The 19,776-nt window shown below is 58.7% G+C and overlaps 1 protein-coding gene across 6 annotated transcripts in view; it reads left to right on the forward strand.

Moving 5' to 3' along the window:
• Positions 1-18,964, forward strand: part of BICRA (BRD4 interacting chromatin remodeling complex associated protein) — a 77,014-nt gene extending 58,050 nt beyond the window's left edge. For 4 of the 6 annotated variants that reach the window (XM_068528257.1, XM_068528256.1, XM_068528259.1 and 1 more), the window contains 10 exons: positions 1,533-3,500; positions 4,058-4,234; positions 12,010-12,627; positions 12,796-12,976; positions 13,296-13,405; positions 14,389-14,450; positions 15,615-15,763; positions 15,971-16,065; positions 16,260-16,362; positions 16,935-18,964. In XM_068528257.1, coding sequence (XP_068384358.1) covers positions 1,533-3,500; positions 4,058-4,234; positions 12,010-12,627; positions 12,796-12,976; positions 13,296-13,405; positions 14,389-14,450; positions 15,615-15,763; positions 15,971-16,065; positions 16,260-16,362; positions 16,935-18,031 — 4,560 coding nt within the window. In that variant the 3' untranslated portion in view covers positions 18,032-18,964. The remainder of the gene's footprint in view (positions 1-1,532; positions 3,501-4,057; positions 4,235-12,009; positions 12,628-12,795; positions 12,977-13,295; positions 13,406-14,388; positions 14,451-15,614; positions 15,764-15,970; positions 16,066-16,259; positions 16,363-16,934) is intronic. The other 2 variants (XM_068528260.1, XM_068528261.1) reach the window with 2 other exon arrangements.
• The last annotated feature ends 812 nt before the right edge of the window (positions 18,965-19,776 follow it).

Below are 19,776 nucleotides of genomic sequence, written 5' to 3' on the forward strand. Positions count from 1 at the left end.
ACAACAACAACATGGGCAGTAATAACGACAGTAACAACGATAGATGGTGTTTCTCGCGTGCCAGCTGGGAGCCGGGTGCTGCTCTGAGCCCTCCACTTGGATTAACTCAGAATCTTTCAAACTACAGGTGTTGTTTGTTGTTTTTTTAAATTTTATTTATTTTATTTATTTATTTTTGGCTGCGTAGGGTCTTCGTTGCTGTGCGTGGGCTTTCTGTAGTTGCGGCGAGCGGGGGCTACTCTTCGTTGCGGTGCGCGGGCTTCTTATTGCGGTGGCTTCTCTTGTTGCGGAGCACGGGCTCTAGGCGCGCGGGCTTCAGTAGTTGTGGCTTGCGGGCTCTAGAGCGCAGGCTCAGTAGTTGTGGTGCACAGGCTTAGTTGCTCCGCAGCCTGTGGGATCTTCTGGGATCTTCCCGGACCAGGGCTCGAACCTGTGTCCCCTGCGTTGGCAGGCAGATTCTTAACCACTGCGCCACCAGGGAAGCCCCCGAAGTACAGGTTTTGATCCATTACCTGGTCAAGTATCAGTGGGTTTTCCATGCCGTTGGCATAATTATTACTTGTGGAATATTTGCTCAAAAATGCATGCATGTATCGATTACACACTCGTGTCCTGGATTGCCATCCCGGAAAGCATTTAAGAAACATCAGACTCGGGACTTCCTTGGTGGCGCAGTGGTTGGGAGTCCGCCTGCCGATGCAGGGGACACGGGTTCGGGCCCTGGTCTGGGAAGATCCCACATGCCGCGGAGCGGCTGGGCCCGTGCGCCACAACTGCTGAGCCTGTGTGCCACAGCTGCTGGAGCCCGCCCATCTAGAGCCTGTGCTCCGCAACAGGAGAAGCCACTGCAATGAGAAGCCCGCGCACCACAACGAAAACCCAGCGCAGCAAGCAAGCAAACAAATATCAATCAGTCAATCAATCAGGCTCACATTGCGCTGGGCACCAAGTAAGGCTCCCATCCGGTAGCTGCTGCCGCTGCTGCCTTCAACAGAACCACGATCTTTTATCTGAAACCTTTGGGGCCAGGCTTGTTTTGGAATTCAGGGTTTTTCAGATACTGGAAAGGTGACGCAGAATATGTGTGTGCTGCATGCAACATAACGCACTCACTTTTCTGTGGTCGAACTTAAGGTGAGTCACGTTGCGTGGATGAATTACGCCTTTCCCTCAGAGCACCACCTGAGTTCCGTTCAGGATTTACAGCCTAAAGTTATCAAAACATTTGTGGTTTTCAGAGCCTTTCGGGTTTTGGAATTGCAGATAAGTATTAACGGGCCTGTATGGCTGTTTAGAAAATGGTTTTTATTACATTCTGCGCAGATGGGGAAACAGGCTGGATTAAGCAAGCCCCGGGTTGCCCAGCCCAGCCCTGGCAAAGCTGGGATTTGAACCCGGGTCCAGCCACTTCTAGGTGGAAGGTTCTTCCTATACCTGCCGCCCTGACACCGAGTGCCCTTTGCTTCCGTGGTGCCCTGAGCCCGGCCCCTTGCTAACCTCGGCTCTCTCCTTCACACCTTACCTGCCTCCAGCTCCACGTGCAAGAAGCTTCTGGCAACCACTTGAACCCAGAGCCCAGCCAGCCGGCCCCCAGCGTGGACCTCGACTTCCTGGAAGATGATATCCTGGGCTCGCCGGCGGCGGGGGGCGGCGGCGGGGGCGGCGGGGGCGCCGACCAGCCCTGTGACATCCTCCAGCAGAGCCTGCAGGAGGCGAACATCACCGAGCAGACGCTCGAAGCTGAGGCCGAGCTGGACCTGGGCCCCTTCCAGCTGCCCACCCTGCAGCCTGCGGATGGCGGGGCCGGCCCAGCGGGGGCCGGAGGGGCTGCCGCCGTGGCCGCGGGGCCCCAGGCCCTCTTCCCGGGTGGCGCTGACCTGCTGGGGCTGCAGGGCCCGCCCACCGTGCTGACCCACCAGGCCCTGGTGCCGCCCCAGGACGTGGTCAGCAAAGCCCTCAGTGTCCAGCCCTTCCTGCAGCCCGTGGGCCTGGGCAACGTGACCCTGCAGCCCATCCCAGGCCTTCAGGGCCTGCCCAACGGCAGCCCCGGGGGCGCCGCGGCGGCTACTCTTGGCCTGGCTCCCATCCAGGTGGTGGGCCAGCCTGTCATGGCACTCAACCCGCCCACCTCCCAGCTCCTGGCCAAGCAGGTGCCAGTCAGCGGTTATCTGGCCTCGGCAGCTGGCCCTTCAGAGCCAGTGACCCTGGCATCGGCCGGAGTCTCGCCGCAGGGGGCTGGCCTGGTCATCCAGAAGAACCTCTCTGCCGCTGTGGCCACCACGCTCAACGGGAACTCGGTGTTCGGAGGGGCGGGAGCCGCCACGGCCGCGGCCAGCGGGGCGCCCTCGGGACAGCCACTGGCGGTGGCCCCGGGCCTCGGCACGTCGCCACTGGTTCCGGCGCCCAACGTGATCCTGCACCGCACGCCCACGCCCATCCAGCCCAAGCCTGCCGGCGTGCTGCCCCCCAAGCTCTACCAGCTGACACCCAAGCCGTTCGGCCCCGCGGGCGCCACGCTCACCATCCAGGGCGAGGCAGGGGGCCTCCCGCAGCAGCCCAAGGCCCCCCAGAACCTGACTTTCATGGCGGCGGGCAAGGCCGGCCAGAACGTGGTGCTGTCGGGCTTCCCGGCGCCCGCCCTGCAGGCGAACGTCTTCAAGCAGCCGCCCGCCACCACCACGGGTGCGGCCCCGCCGCAGCCCCCCGGGGCCCCGAGCAAGCCCGTGAGCGTGCACCTCCTGAACCAAGGCGGCAGCATTGTCATTCCCGCCCAGCACGTGCTGCCGGGCCAGAACCAGTTTTTGCTGCCCGGCACGTCGGCAGTCCAGCTCCCCCAGCCGCTCTCGGCCCTGCCGGCCAACGTGGGCGGGCAGATCCTGGCGGCCGCGGCCCCGCATGCGGGCGGACAGCTCATTGCCAACCCCATCCTCACCAACCAGAACCTGGCGGGCCCGCTGAGCCTGGGCCCCGTGCTGGCCCCCCACTCCGGGGCCCACAGCGCAGCCCACATCCTCTCGGCCGCCCCCATCCAGGTGGGCCAGCCAGCGCTCTTCCAGATGCCCGTGTCGCTGGCCGCGGGCAGCCTGCCCACACAGAGCCAGCCGGCACCCACCGGCCCCGCCGCCACTACCGTCCTCCAGGGGGTCACTCTGCCCCCCAGCGCCGTGGCTATGCTCAACGCCCCCGACGGTCTGGTGCAGCCCGCCACCCCAGCCGCCGCCGCCGGGGAGGCCGCGCCTGTCCTTGCGGTGCAGACGGCGCCCCAGGCGTCCCCCGCGGTCAGCACGCCGCTGCCTCTGGGCCTCCAGCAGCCGCAGGCACAGCAACAGCAGCAGTCCGCACAGGGCCCCGCCCCGCAGGCCGCCCCAGCTCAGGCCTCCACCCCCCAGCCCAGCCCAGGCCTGGCGTCCAGCCCGGAGAAGATTGTCCTGGGGCAGCCGCCCTCTGCCGCCGCCACGGCCATCCTCACTCAGGACTCCCTGCAGATGTTCCTGCCCCAGGTAACCAGGGCCCCCGGGCAGGGGAGGGGATGGCAAGGGCAAAGGCAGGGGCAGGGGGTCTGCGTGGAGAGGGGCCAAGAGCTGGAACCGGGTGTGGTTGAAGCAGCGAGTGGGAGGGTCCTGTGGGTTAGGGAGAGCGTCTCAGAGATGGCCCCCCGCCTCCAGGTCCCCGAGGAGGAGGCCTGAGGGTGACAGGGCCAACTGACTGACACAGAGACAGACAAAGAGAGTGACTGGCTGACAGACTGCCCACTTGCTGGAGGGTGGGAGAGGGGTCACACAGGGAGAGGGGCTGAGACATGGACGGAGAGACGGGGCAGGAGAGATGGGCATTGGGGTGGAGCTGGAAGATGACTCACGGGACTGAGGGGACGGAGCTGCCCCGGGTTGCGGCCTCCTGGACCCTGGGGCTCCCTCCCAGCGCCCTGGCCTTGGTGCCCCCCAGCCGGTTCCCACCACCCGCTCCCCTGGTGCATCAGTGGGGGCGGGGTGTCAGGGTGGGGAGGCCGCGGGTCCGTGGGGATGGCCTCTGACCCTGTGCGGGCTGCCTGTTTCAGGAGAGGAGCCAGCAGCCCCTCTCCACAGAGGGCCCCCACCTCTCCGTGCCCGCCTCGGTCATAGTCAGCGCCCCGCCTCCCGCCCAAGACCCAGCCCTGACCACCCCCGTCACCAAAGGAGCCGGCCTTGGCCCTCAGGCCCCCGACAGCCAGGCCTCCCCAGCGCCAGCCCCCCAGGTAGACGAATCCCAGCAGCCTCTGTCCCAGCGCAGACCAGCCCTGCCCCTCGCCCCGCTCCCCGCTCCCTCCGCTCGCTCCCTGGCTGCCCTGCCTGCCTCTCTGTCTCGCTGGCTTGGGAAACGGTGCTCTCCTTGGCTCCCCAGATGTTTCCTGAGGGTCTCCTGACAGCCATGGATGCTTGAGACCACACTCTAGTCAGGGACACAAGATGCACACAGCAGGAAATGGATTAGGTCCTAGAATGATCATTTTCCTATCTGGATAACTAATATTCAGGTAGCTCACATTTTAAGGAAGACACCAAGAGGTCTAGATCTAAAGCCCCCTCTCCTGCTTTCCCTCCCAAGGCAGTTTCTTGCACTCCTTTCCCAGGCATAGACAAGCAAAATGACAACTGGATTCCTTCCCTTCCATTTTTACAAAAGTGATAGCGTACTCTGCATGCATTCTGCACCTTTTATCATTTAAAAGTTCATCTTGGAGACTGTACTGCATTCTTTTACATGATTGCATAGTAGTCCATTGTGTGGAGGTACTATTATTTATTTAACCAGTTGTTGTTGGGAATTTAGGTCACTTTTGGTCTTTAGCTGTGGACGAGCATGGTTGCAAAGAAGAACTCTGTACGTATGTCTCTTTGTAGGATAAGTTCTTTAAAAGGAAATTGCTAGGTCTAAGAGCAAATGTATTTGTAGTTTTGACAGATATTGCCAAATTGCTCTGGAGTATAAATTTGTTTAACAGATTATCAGCAATATATGATCTGTGCCTTTTTGCCCCCACCCTCAGCAATATTGAACTTGGCCGATCAGATAGGTGAAAATAGTACCTTGTTTTGTTTTAATATGCATTTTGTTTTACAGTAAATGAGGCGGGGCGGGTTTTTATAGATTTAGAGCTATTTGTGTTTTCCTTTCTATGGAATTGTCTGTTCATATCCTTGGCCATTTTCAAATTTGGGGTACTGGTCATTTTCTTGTTGATTTGTAGAAACTCTTTACATATTAGAGAAATTAGCCTTTGTCTCATATGAGTCAGCACATCAGCAGTTGAGAGGTTAGGGTGGGCCACCTTTTATTCTGGAGGGATGGATGTTGTACTCGTTCGAAAAGGACCAGTGGGTAGGTGGATTAGGGTAGGCAGGAAGAGGAGGGAGTAACACGAGCGAGGTCCAGGCAGGCAGAAATCAGCTGGGCCTTGTCCTTAAACAGCCATGATTTCATTCTCAGGCTCTGCTACTCACCACGTGACTTGAAGCAACTAGTTTCTTCATTCCATCAACAGTTGTTTAGGGAAAGGGGTGCACTACGTATGTGTCAGGCCTTGTGCTAACCGTGGGTGAGTCCCTGTAACTGCCGAGCCTTGATTTCCTCATCTGGAAAATGGGAATAATAGTTTCTTTATAGGTCTGTTAGGACAAGTAAACCAGTTAATATGTGCTTTGCACAGAGTAAGCACTCCATAAATATTTGCTATGATTATTATTTTAGCTATTGTGTTTATGGGTCAGTCCAGAGGGACATGGGGCCAGGATGTCCTCAGGTCATCTCTACCCAGAGAGGAAAACCAGGGAGGAGTAGGGGAGGGGCGAGGGGCCGCCTAGCCCATGAGAGACTCAGGTTGGAAGCACTGTTTCTAGAGTGGTCGGACCGGGCCTGGGTCCCTGGGGCCAAGGGCGGTCCCCTCTCCGAGCCTCGCGAGCTCCCGTCCTCAGCTGGAACGTGGGGCTGGTAGGAGCCCTTTTTCCGAGTGCTGTGGTTGAGAGCCAGGCCAGGGCACATGTGTACTCTGCCACTTTAATGTTGCATACCCTGCAGGTACTTGTCTAGACTCGCTCCTTGGGTGACCAACCAGCCCAGTTTACCCAGTACCGAGGAGGATCTCGGGAGACGGGACTTTCAGTTTTAAAACTGAGACGGTCCCAGACAGACCAGGACAAGTTGGTCACCTTCCTGACTCCTCCCGGCCCTCCCTTGCCACCTTCCCTGCTTTGCATTTCTCCATAGCACTGACCACCCTCTGACCAGGCTGCCTGTTTTCCCTGTTTCCTGTCTTCACTATAACGTAAATGCCTCTCTGTAACGTATACTCTTCACTATAACGTAAAGTCCACGAGGCAGAGAGTTGTGTGCGTTCAGGTCCTGCTGTCTCCCCAGCGCGCAGAACAGTGCCTGGCCTGCAGCAGATGCTTGGTGAGCATTTGTAAAATAAATGAATGGAGGAAGGAACCCAGCCACACATACGAGCTCCCGCCCGGTGCTGAGCACTCCACTCCACGGCGAGAGCAAAGGGAGAGCCATTACTGACGGGCACTAGGTGTGCCTTGAAAACCACTGTCCCGGAGAATTGTTGTTAGGGGAAGTTAGGACCAGGCACTCGACTCCCGACCCTGCCACTTACAGGCTCTGTGACCTCCGCCAAGTCCCTTAACCGCTCTGTGCCTCAATTTCCTGACCTGTCAAATGAGGATGTTGATAACGGCATCTACTTCATAGGCTGTTGTGAGGGATAAATAAGTTAATGTATGTAAAGTGCTTGAACAGGGCCGGGCATGTTGAAAGTCCTGCAAGCGTGAAAGAAGCCGGGTGAATTTTCCATGAAGGGCCAATAGGAAACGTTTCAGGCTTTGCAAGTCTCTGTCATTATAGCCTAGCAGCAGCTCTAGATCTAGATTCTAGATAAATGAATGAGCATGGGCGTGTTCCAATAAAACCTTATTTATGGACACTGAAATGTGAATCCCCTGTCAACGTCCCAAGTCAGAAAATATTCTTCTTCTTTTGACTTCTTTTCAACCATATAAAAATGTAAAAACTATTCTTAGCTTGCCGGCCATACAAAATGGTCGGCTAAGCGGGTGGCAGGCCAGATTTGGCCTCTGGGCCATAGTTTGCCAACCCTTTTGATGTCTTTATTTCATTACGTAGACACGCAAGGCTTCATTTATTCAGTCCCCTATTCATGAATAGTTAAGGTGGTTTCCCGTGGAATTGGTAACAAACCACACTCCCACACATATTCTTGTGTCAGGCTTTGCACATGCATGAGAATACCCGTAGGGGTAAATTTCTAGAAATAGAATTGCTGGACCAGAGGGTATACAGTCGGCCCTCCATATCCACAGGTTCTGCATCCCCGGATTCAGCCAACCGCGGATCAGAAATACTCGGGGAAAAATATTCCAGAAAAAGCAAAATTGAATTTGCTGCGCTCAGACAACTATTTACATAGCATTTACATTGTATTAGATATTATAAGTAATCTAGAGATGATTTAAAATATACGAGAGGATGTGCATAGGTTATATGCAAACACTGTGCCATTTATATAAGGGACTTGAGCGTCCTTGGATTTTGGTATCTGAGGGAGTCCTGGAATCAATCCCCGTGGATACAGAGGGTTGACAGTAAGTGCTTCCCAAGCATGTTATGGACCAAACCGTTTGCTCCTCTGTGAGGTCTGTGCCGGTGAAGGCCTTCTCCCACAGCTTCCTCAACCCCAGGTCAGCAGCCGACTCACTGCTGGCCAGGCGGAAAAATGCACTCCTCCTCCTTCACTTCTCTCTAATTCTCTGCGTCAATCGAGCATCTTCCCATCTCCTCACGGGCAGTTGGAATCTCTCAGTAAACAGTCCACTCATGTGGGAGCTTAAAAAAAAAATGATTATAAAAATAATTTCATGCTTCTTCAGAGAATTTAGAAAATACAGAAAAGAACCAAGAAGAAAAACAAATCACCCATAATACTAGCATGCAGAAGCCACTGGTAACATTTTTGGTATGACGTTTCCTTTTGGCCTTGCTTTTTTTTCTTCCCATCCACTTAAAACATTTGTCGTTTTTGACATTAGGTATTATAGTCACATGGTTCAATCATGAAAAAGCATTTTTAAAGTACGGGGAGAAGCATCCCACCCCATGCCTGCATTCCCAGCCCCCGGCCCTTCCCCATAGCCTCAGCACTTACTTTTAGTATCTCCTTCCAGCTCTGTGCCTATACAGCCTCGTGCAAATATGGGTTTACATTTCTCTCTCTCCAGCAGGTAGCACATTATCCACTTACTTGGGCAGCACATGGGGAGTTGCCTTGGTCCTTTGTTACAGTGGAGAAGTATTCCTCTGTACAGATAGGGATGGACGAGCATTCATCCCCGGAAGTGCTGTCCTGATGCACGGTAGACCACGTCCAGGCTTTGGTCCTCCACGCAGAGCTGCAGTAAACAACTCAGCCACCTGTCATTTCCCACATGTGCAGGCGTATCTCTCTGGTCACTTCCCGGAAGCCTGTTTGCTGGTTCAAAGCACAGGTGCACTTAGAATTTGCACAGCTGCTGCTGAATTGCATTCCTCTGAGGCTGTAGCAAATGGTGCCAGTTTAGACCCCCAAAGGCAATGCACGAGTATCTTTATGAGACATACGGCTTATTCCTAATGCGATGCCTGAACGTGGTTCCATAGGGTGTTTTGATTTGCGTCTCTCTTATTACAAGTGAGGTTGAACATGTCTTGAAATATTTCAGCCTTTTGTGTTTCTTTTTCTGCGCACTGTCTGATCATCTCCTTTGCCCCTTTTTTCTCACTGCTTGTTATTCTTTGTGATTTCTAGAGGCTCTTTGTATGTGAGAGAGATGAGCTTTGTCTAGGCTATGAGTTGCAACTATTTCCCCCAGTATGTCATTTGGTTTTTGACTTAGTTTGGGGGGAGTGTGTGAGTATTTTATCTCTGTATTTTTCATGAGGATGAGATTCTTTTTTTAATTTTTAAACTTTTTTGGTTACTTTTAAACTTTTCTTTTCTTTCTTTCTTTTTTTCTTTTTTTGGCTGCACCATGCGGCTTGCGGGATCTTAGTTCGCCGACCAGGGATTGAACCCGTGCCCTTGGCAGTGAAAGCGCAGAGTCTTAACCACTGGACCGCCAGGGAATTCCCTGAACTTTTCATTTTAAAATCATTTCAAACATACAGCAAATTTATAAGACTAGTACATGGGAATAATACTCATGAGAGTTCTTTACTCTCTGACCAGATGTATTAGTTGTCTATTGCTGTGTAACAAATTACCACCACCCCCCCCAAATGTAGCAGCTTGAAACAACAGACATTAACTTATCTCACGTAGTTTCCAAGGATCAGGAATTGGAAGCAGATTAACTGGAAGGTTCTGGCTCGTGATCTCTTAGGAGATTATAGTCAAGGTATCAACCAGGACTGCGGTGACATGAAGGCTTGACCCGGCTGGAGAATCTGCTTCCAAGATGGTGCACTCGTGCCACTGCTGGCAGGAGGGAGGGCCTGTGTAGAGACGAACTGAGGCTGAGGCCTCTCCGAAGGGCAGCTCATAACATGCTCTACAGTTGGCTTCCCCCAAGTGCCTCATCCAACAGAAAGAGAGCAAGAGACCACCCAGGATAGAAGCCACAGTCTTTTTTTATAATATAACCTAATCTTGGAAGTGACGTGTGGTCACTTCTCCTGAGTTCTTTTGGCCACTTTTGACCAGAGACCAACCCTGATACAATGTGGGAGACTGAATCCAAGGAGGCGGGGATGGCTGGGGGCCGTCTCAGAAGCTGGCTGCCCTGCCACATTTACCCACTGTAAATATCTGGCTGCGTTCGCTTTAGCTGTAGCCCTCTCGGCATGTATACATTTTTTTTCTTCCTGACTCATTTGAGAGTAAATTGCAGACATCATGCTTCTTTACCCCTTAATATTTTAGCATAGTATTTCAGCCCTATGAGAATAAGAGCATTCTCTTATTCGATCACAGCAGAGCTATCAAATTCCGCAGATCTAGCCGTGAGACAGCACTGTTATCAAATCCAGTGTCCATAATGCGGTCTAGCCAGTTGTCCAGTGGTCGTGTCATGGGTCATTCTCCTTATCTCACTTAGCATCTGGCACGTCTGTGTTGCCACTTCACCAAGCCCTCGGAAGCCTGTGCCTGGGGGGGGTGGGGGGGAGGTGTCGAGTGGGCCGGCTCCCTTCACCCTTACTCACTTTAGCTACTCACCTGCTGCTGCCATTGGGTTTCTTCTCCTACTTTCTCTACTGTAAATAGTCCCACAGTGGCCAGCCCTGTGAGCATGCGCCTGAATGCTCCTTATCACAGATTCCTGGAGGGGGGGATTACCAGGTCAACTCGAGTGTCTTTCAAAACCACCAGATCAAACCGCCTTCCAGAGGGTTGTCCAGGTGACAATCTCACCAGCCCCTTGAGAGCCAAGGTCCAAGCTTCTGATACCTCCTTAGAGGTGGCAAGCCTTTGGGGACATATAGAGTGGTTGATAGGTTAGTTGGTTTTTTAACTTTGAATTGCCAGAAGTTATTCAGGGCCAAGCTTGGAGGCTTAAAGCAAGCCATGACTCCGGAATTGTCAGTTGGCCCACTTTGGAGGCTTGAAGCAAAGAGCCCGAGCTTTGGAGCGTGGCAGCCATGGGTGGCCTTGGGCAAAGTCCCCTGAGCCCTCTGAGCATGAGTCCTCCTTGCTCAGCTTGGAAGTCACTCACTGGGTGGTGTAGATAAGCCAGGGAGATGATGAGCACCTGTCTGAGACTCGACTAGTAATTTTGGCTCCCTGGCCTCAATTTCTCATCTGTGAAATGGGTCCAATATCATCACAGCTCTCAGGACCGTGGAGAGACCACACGAGTGGGTACAAGTTCCCAGCCGTACGCGCTGGATCAGTGTGCACCGTCACTGGGGTACAGTGAGCAGAAAGGCACCACCAGCTCAGTGTCAGGTACCCGGCTGGTGCTTGCTGGTTCAACAGTAGCTGCCGAGGTTATGGTTCTTGGGGAGGTGACCTCAGAGGGAAGAGAGTGCAGAGGGCTAAGGCGCTCTGGCTGAGGTGTGTTGTAGGCGAGGTCACTGTACGTGTTACAGAACTAGTGCCCGGATTGCGTGTGCAAGTCTGACACATGCGTGTGCACATGCGTGCACACACACACACGCACGCCCATACCTGCAGGCTCACATGGCTCCCAGGTAGGCGTGCAGCCACGGCCACACAGGCACACGGAGGCAGCGGCCACGGACACTTAGAAGGGGACCCGTAACTCATGGGCTGGTGTCCAGAGGGGCCTGACCCTGACCCTCAGTTTCAGTCCTTACCCCTGCCTCCCTGGATGCCCTAGTCCCCAGCCGTGCCCTCCTCGGCCATCAGCCCCCCGCCCCGGTACGCAGCCACAGTGTCTGTGCTGGTATCTGTTCTCCTGGGTTAGCTGGACGGTCGGGCCAGGGCTGGCGGCTGGAACGCTGCCCCCGCCTGGCCGCCTCCCTCCCCCTTGCTGCTGTGCTCGTGCTCCCCGGCCCCCCGCCTACCCGCTGGGCAGCTGGTGTGGTGCCCCCGCCGCCGCCACTGCTTCCTACGCTGCTACCCCCAAAGCCTGCAGAGCTCGCCTTCATCTGGGGGGACTTGGGGGGGGGCACACGGGGAGGGGGGTGAGATCGGAGGGCAGAGGTGTGGGGGCATGGGGGGGACGAATGGAAGGGGGAGGTGGGGACAGACGGTGTGGGGGAAGGTGGGGGACGGGTTGAGGGAATGAGGTAGGTGGACGTGTGCAGGGCTTGGGGGGGGACGGGTGGAGCGGTGAGGTGGGCAGTTCAGAAGTGAGAGGCGGGAAGGGCGGTGGGGTCCTTTCAGGACTAGGGGTGGCTAAGAAGGGGGGGTTTCTGGTGGGAGCGGCCGGGGTCCCCAGTGTCTTGGGGCAACGGGAGCCAAGGCTGGTTCTGACCCCCGCCCCCTCCCCTCTCCCTCCCTCCCCTGCCCAGATCCCAGCAGCGGCTCCGCTGAAGGGCCCAGGCCCCTCCTCATCCCCATCACTACCTCACCAGGCCCCTCTGGGAGACAGCCCTCACCTGCCCTCCCCACACCCTCCACGGCCCCCTTCCCGCCCGCCCTCCCGACCCCACTCTCGCCCACCTTCACAGCCCCAGAGCTTGTCCCGCCCACCCTCAGAGCCCGCCCTGCACCCTTGCCCTCCGCCCCAGGCCCCCCCCACTCTGCCTAGCATCTTTGTCATCCAGAACCAGCTGGGCGTGCCCCCACCTGCGAGCACGCCGGCCCCCACTGCCCCAGGCCCACCGCAGCCCCCTCTGCGACCCCCGTCCCAGCCCTTGGAGGGGCCGCTGGCCCCAGCCTCCACCTCCTCTGTCGTGGCCTCCTCCTCCGAGACGTCCTCCAGGCTGCCAGCCCCCACGCCGCCTGACTTCCAGCTCCAGTTCCCCCCTGGCCAGGGGCCCCACAAGTCCCCCACGCCCCCTCCGACCCTCCACCTGGTCCCCGAGCCCGCAGCGCCCCCCCCACCGCCTCCTCGGACCTTCCAGATGGTGGCCACCCCCTTCCCGGCGCTGCCCCAGCCGAAGGCTCTTCTCGAGAGATTTCACCAGGTAATCGGAGGCAGGGACTGGCCCCCCGCCCGCCCCGCCCGCCCCGCCCTCCCCTTCAGTCCCATCGGAACCCCTGGCACTTCACGGCTTTGTCTTCGCCCCCAGCCCTGGTTCCTGGCCGCCCCCACTCCTAGCGTGTGCCCCCCAGCCACCTGTCGCCCTCCTCAGGTGCCGTCCGGAATCATTCTCCAGAGCAAGGCTGTGGGTGCCCCCGCCGCCCCACAGACCTCCGCCAGCCTGGGGCCCCTCGGCAGCCCCACCGCCTCCGGGCTGGTCAGCGGGCAGGCCCCATCTGGGACCTCCACCGCCCCCAGCCATGCCCCGGCCCCGGCGCCCGTGGCCACTGCAGGTAGGGGAGAGGTGGCCCATGCACGAGAGCTGGGGGGCCCGAAGGTGGGTGGACGGGGGGCTGAGGGCCGGGGAGGACGGGCTAGGGCAGAGCCTAGGGGCCTGAGCCCAAGGGGTCGCCCAGACCTCCCAGAACAGGGAAGGTGGAGGAGGAAGGGCCGTCTCTCCAGATGTCCCTCCAGGGGGGCACTCCCTCCAGGGCTGACACAGCCACCGAGGCCAAAGAAGCAGAGGAGTGAGGGGTGCAGGGTCGCGTGTTTGGAGGCGCGCGCCTTCGTGCCAGTGACCCCTGAGCCCTGTCTGCCCCACCTCGCCCCCAGGCCTCCCTCCTCTGCTTCCCGCCGAGAGCAAAGCCTTTGCCAGCAACCTCCCGACCCTGACTGTGGCCAAGGCCGCTGCATCTGGGCCAGGGAAGTCCTCTGGGCTGCAGGTAAGGGGCTACCAGAGTGGAGGGCTAGGGCCCGAGTGACATCACCGGGAAACCGGGACGGGGGCCGGAGGGGCAGGGGATGCCGGCCGGCAGACAGACGGGCAGATGAGACACAGCCTGGCGATGGGCGAGACACCAGGACGGTCTGGGCGGGCGGGGACACACGAGAGACCGAGACAGTTGGACAGAGACCCCTCCCGGACACCAAAATGACAGGGTGATGATAGGAGAGATGGCTTGAGTGAGAACCCAGACGGTCGCTGGGGACTGGAGCAGGTGAGAGGTTGAGACTGTAGGAGGAGGGGCTGCATGGGCTCGGGACAGGTGGGGTGAGACCCTAGATGGAGGGGCAGGGCGGGGTGGGCAGTGAGACACTGAGTCAAACAGAGACAGCGGAGATGGGGCGGGGGTTGGGGGGAGAACTAGGATAGTGGTACCCAGACGGGAGGGGCGAGACAGGGCGTGTGCGGGGTGAGGGGGAGACCGAGGCGGAGACCAAGATTCGAAAGAGCTTGAGAGGGAAGACCGGGCATGAGCAAGGGAAGTCAAGAGAGAGATTTAGGCAAAATGAGAAGAGTCAGCGCAAACCAGATGCCAGACAAGGACAAGGGATTCAAGGGCCATTTGGTGGGCAGGGAGGGAGACACCAGGCGGAGGCCGAGAGACCCAGGCCGGATAAGGGGCTGGAGGGGACCCAGGCGGAGGGCGCCGAGGGCTCGATCCTGCCCTTCACCCTCTCCTCACCGTGTCCCGCCCCTGGATCCAGCCCAGGTCTTCCCCGCAGGTTGAATGTGATGGGCAGAGCATCCCGCAGCTGGGACCAGGACCCCATCTCGGGCGACATCGGCCCCCTCCCATCTTTGTCCCGGGCTGGGGGGTAGAGAGGGTCAGGCTGCCAAGGGAAGGCTCCTCCGTCGCGGTACCTCTCATTGGCCTCTTCCCCCCCCCCCACCCCCCCACCCCCCCACCCCCCCACCCCGCAGTATGAAAGCAAGTTGAGCAGCCTGAAGAAACCACCTATCCTTCAGCCCAGCAAAGAAGCCTGGTGAGTCCAGTGCCCGGCCCTTGTGCCTTCCCACCCTGTGCTGTCCCTCCACCTCTCCTTAGCCCCGTGGTTTGGGCAGTGCCATTTCCCTGAAGACCCTCAGCTTCCCCCTCTAGAAAGTGGGGTGGGAATAGTAGTGATAATAGGGTGATGGGTGAGGATTCGGTGAGGCGGTATTAGGAGTATTCATGAGGCAGCTAGGCTGCTGGCTTCAGGAGGGAGGGATTCGGAGTGTCTTGGTCACCTCGGCACCCCCAGCATCTCAAACAGGCCTGGGGCAGGCAGTGCTTCGTATCAGGGGATGGGTGATGAGCGTTTGGGCGGGTGGAAGGATGAATGGGGGCCTGGGTGAATAGATGGATGGATGGTAATCAGACTGGTGCGTGGCTGATCCGATGGCTGTTTGGGTGGATGGGCGGCTTGCCTGCGTTCTGTCCCTCTCTTCTGCCCTACTTCCACCGAGAGTGTTGGTCATGTCCTCATACAGTGCCCAGTCCTGTGCTAGATTCTGGAAACACCAGCCAGACCAGGTCCTGCCCCCGTGATGTGTGGGGGCTGCTGGTCTAGAGCACAGGGTACAGCCAAGCATGTCTGGTGGGACATTATGTCTGGTGTATTATGTACATTCGTACATAATGTTTACGTGCTGGGCTAGAAAACAGCCCATTGAGAGAACAGGATCTTATCAACCAACCAACCAGTGTCCCAACCTCCCTGCCAGCCTCCCCAGGCCTGCTGCTGGGTCAGAGGCAGAGCGGGGACATGCTGACCCCAGGTGGCAGGAGACGGTATTGCATGGAGGCTGAGTAACAAGCTCTGGCCTCTGACTCCCAGCGCTGCCTCTTCCTCGCTGTAGGTGCTTTGGGTCAGGGACTTCACCTTTGTGGACCCCAGTTTCCTCATCTGTAAAATGGGCATAATGATAGCGCCTACTGCCTTTGGTTGTCCGCAGAGATGCACTGAGGCAGAACAGGCACATTCAGCACCCGTTAACACATACTCCCCCAGCGTTCCTTTCCCTGTCCCGTCGTTTTCTGCCTTGTGGCCTGGGGCTCAGGGTCCAGGATCTGCTGTCTCCTGGCCTCACCACCAGCTCTGTGTGTGTGTGTATGTGTGTGTGTGTGTGTGTGTGTATGTGTGTGTGGTGTCCTCCCCACCCCCCAGCTTCCTGGAGCATTTGCACAAACATCAGGGCTCCGTCCTGCACCCTGACTACAAGACGGCCTTCCCCTCCTTTGAGGACGCCCTGCATCGCCTCCTGCCCTACCACGTCTACCAGGGTGCCCTCCCCTCCCCCAACGACTACCACAAAGGTGAGGCCTCCCCTGGGACTCTCCCCACCCTGTCCCCGGCGTGTGGAGGCGGGAGGCGAGGACTGCAGAAGGTGCCGAGGAGCAGATGCTAGTGCAACTCTGCACGCGCCCTTGACTGTGGGTCAGGATGTGCCCAGCTCCGTGCGCATCTGCGGGTCCCTAGGTCCCCAACCTCTGGGCCTCCGGACCCCTTCTCTTCCTCCACAGTGGACGAGGAGTTTGAGACGGTCTCCACGCAGCTGCTGAAACGCACCCAGGCCATGCTCAATAAATACCGCCTCCTGCTCTTGGAGGAGTCCCGGGTAGGGTGGCCATCACCTTCCTCCCCGGGGGACCCTGCCCTTTCCCCTCACCCCCTCTGGGCAAGAAGGAGGGAGGGGGGCTGGGTGGGATCACAAGGACAGTTTGGAATGTGTTCCCATCCATGCCGGTTGCTCGCGTCCCCTTCCCCACCTCACCTCTTCACTTGCCCATCTTCTCTTCTCTCCCCCCTCAGAGGGTGAGCCCCTCAGCGGAGATGGTAATGATCGACCGAATGTTCATTCAGGAGGAGAAGACCACGCTGGCCTTGGACAAGCAGCTGGCCAAGGAGAAGCCTGGTGAGAGGGGAGAGAGGCGGAGTCCCCGACTCCTACCCGCGTAGTGCCCAGTGCCAGAGCCGCCCAATTAGACTTGGGGGGGCGGGAGCAGGGTGCGTGGCCTTACCTCACCCCACCACTGGGTGGCGCCCGAGCCCCGCCTTCCTGCCCGGTGCTCCCGGCTCTGAAACCACAGAGAGCTGAGCTCATCTTCCTCCTCCATCACCGTGTGTCCATTTCACCTCCTCGATCATGGCCTGGATGGAGGGAACATCCTGCCACCCCCGGGGGGATAGAAAAGCAGGGGAGCAGAGCCAGGACTGGGGTGAAGCAAGCAAGGTGCCTGGGTTGCAGAAGTTAAGGTGGCGTCCTCTCTCCGGTGCTGACCTGTGCTTGCACACTGGGGGGACTTGGGAATTGGGGAAAGGGTCCTACCTAGCAGTATGTCCTCAGGACTTGATGAGTCAAGGGCTTAGCCCCGGGCCTGGCAGGTAGTAGGTGCTCAGTGTACGCTGCCTTCTCTCAGCTCTGCTCTGCAGGCGCCTCGTGCTTTCCCTAACCCCCTGGGTTTTCTTGGCCCCCTTCTCCTGCAGATGAGTATGTGTCTTCCTCGCGTTCCCTCGGGCTCCCCATCGCCGCCTCTTCCGAGGGACACCGGCTCCCCAGCCACGGCCCATCACCGTCCTCGGCGTCTGGGGCCCCGACCCAACCCCCTCTGCACCTGCCCACCAAGCTGGTGATCCGGCACGGTGGGGCGGGCGGCTCCCCTTCCGTGAGCTGGGCCCGGGCGTCCTCCTCCTCCCTGTCCTCCGCTGCCTCCTCCCTGGACGCCGACGAGGACGGCCCGATGCCCTCCCGCAACCGCCCGCCCATCAAGACCTATGAGGCCAGGAGCCGCATCGGCCTCAAGCTCAAGATCAAACAGGAAGCCGGACTCAGCAAGGTCGTGCACAACACAGCCCTGGACCCGGTGCACCAGACCCCGCCGCCACCCCCCGCCGCCCTCAAGGCGGCCGAGCCCCCGCCCCGGCCCCCGCCGCCGCCGCCCCCCGCCACCGGCCAGATGAACGGCACAGTGGACCACCCGCCGCCGCCGGCCGCCGCCGACCGCAAGCCGCCGCCGCCGGCCCCCCACTGCCCTCGCCTGCCCCTCCGCAAGACCTACCGCGAGAACGTGGAGGCCCCGGGCAGCGGGGCGGCCGAGGGGGCGGCGGCGGGCAGAGCCCGGAGTGGCAGCCCGGCCCCGCTGCCCACCAAAGTGGACGAGGCCACCAGCGGGCTCATCCGCGAGCTGGCGGCGGTGGAGGACGAGCTGTACCAGCGCATGCTGAAGGGCGCCCCGGCCGACCCCGCGGCCGGCGCCGGGCAGGGCAGCGGCAGCCGGGAGCCCGGCTGGGAGGCGCCCCCGCTGCCCCCGGCCAAGCGGCGCAAGTCCGAGTCGCCCGACGTGGACCAGGCCAGCTTCTCCAGCGACAGCCCGCAGGACGACACGCTCACGGAACACCTCCAGAGCGCCATCGACAGCATCCTGAACCTCCAACAGGCCCCCGGCCGGACGCCCGCACCCCCGTACCCACACGCCGCCCCGGCGGCGGTCACGTCTGCCTCCCCGACGCCCCTGCACAGGCCGGAGGCCTACCCGCCCTCCAGTCACAACGGTGGCCTCGGCGCCAGGACGTTGAACAGATAACACCGGGCTGGTCTTCCCTTCCCCGTCCCCTCGCTCCGCAGGGACGCCGCGGGGAGGGGGGAGGGGGGCAGCCGGGCGTCCGACCTCAGCCTCCTGGGGGACACGAGCCGGGGACCCCTTGAGTTTTTCTTGCCTAAGTTATTTGAGTCACAAAGGCCTCGTCCCCCACCTCCTGCTTCAGCCGGGTTGTTGGGTGGGGGTCGTGGATTTCGGGGAGGGGCTGTAATGTAAACTGTCCCCCTGCCAAAGGAGGGGGTAATCCTGGTGTGTCGTTTCCTATTTCTTCCCATTTCCTGCACACTCCGTCCCCCCCCTCCCCCACCACCACCGGGGGACACGTGCGCTTTTGCCAGGGATGAGGGCTTCCTGGCTGTCCCCACTGCTCACGCGTCTCCGGGTACCGGGCCTGTCCATGTGGCTTCACGGATCCCTGCGTGGAGGGCGCTCAGAGCCGGCAGGGTCCTTGCGAGCTGCGCTCAGCCTCTCCCCACCGCCCCCCACAGGCCGAGAAAGGAAACGCACGGGAGGGGCGGCGTGAGCCTGCATCCCGGGACCCCCAGCTGGGAGCGCTGTGCCCGCGGGCAGCTGTGTCCCATCCATGTGTGTGCGTCCCGCTCCGTGTCCTATGTCCCTCTGTGTGCGCTCGAATGAGAACGAGAGATTGCGAAGCCTCCAGTCCCTCGACTGAAATCCGAGCACCTCCAAAACAGGAAACCGGGGTCTTCCTCCCACCCCACCCCCAGCCAGTCTTCCTTCTGTTCTTCCTGCCGCCAGCCACCCACGCCAGATTTCGAAATCTTGGAGACAAAACTAGTACTGTAAGATAAATTTTTTTGTACTGTATTTATTGTGTATAACGATTTTTTTAAAGGAGAATTCTGTACATTTAGAACTCTTGTAAATTAAAAAACGATCCTTTTTTTTAAAACTGTACTGACGCCCCCCCGGCCCCCTTTGCTTTCGGGTCTCCGGGGACTTGTTTGGAGTCCGGGGGTAGGGGCGACAGGTGGGTGGAGAGGGGGATTACGAGGACTTAGTCCACATACATATGTGAGCCCCTACTGGGTGCCAGGCCCTGTTCCAGGCACAGGGGTGCAGCTGAACAAGACAAGTGCCTGTCCTGGGAGGGCCAACTTGGTGGTGGAGAAGGCAGGCAGTGAAAAAGTTCAACCAAACACAGGCGATTCGTATCATTCCTGGTAAGGTTCTGTGGTCTCTGGGAACACGGAATTAGCAAATACTGAACCATCGCTCCTGGGGGGAAATATAGGGTTAGCTTCCTGCCAGCCTCTGGTCACGTTTTTGTCAAGCCGTCAAGACATCGCCTTGTTTTATGTGTTTCTGTTAAAGACACCTCACTTAATGTATAGTGCTGATTCGTTAACATTGAACTCACAGCCAACGGCACTATAACTCGTGCCTGAGTGAAACTTCTCTAACCCGTATTTTCTCCGTGAGGCACACCCCAGCCTTCTTGTGCTTAAGCACTTGAGACAGCACAAAGCACTACACCTGGGGGCCATTTAAAACAGAGAAATCAGGACTTCCCTGGTGGCGCAGTGGTTAAGAATCCACCTGCCAATGCAGGGCATACAGGTTCGGTAAGATCCCACATGCCGCGGAGCGACTAAGCCTGTGCGCCACAACTACTGAGCCTGCGCTCTAGAGCCCGTGCTCCGCAACAAGAGAAGCCATGCCAATAAGCCCGCGCACTGCAAGGAAGAGTAGCCCCGGCTCGCCACAAC

The sequence above is a fragment of the Eschrichtius robustus genome, chromosome 19 (genome assembly GCF_028021215.1).
Source record: "Eschrichtius robustus isolate mEscRob2 chromosome 19, mEscRob2.pri, whole genome shotgun sequence".
Lineage (NCBI taxonomy): Eukaryota > Metazoa > Chordata > Mammalia > Artiodactyla > Eschrichtiidae > Eschrichtius > Eschrichtius robustus.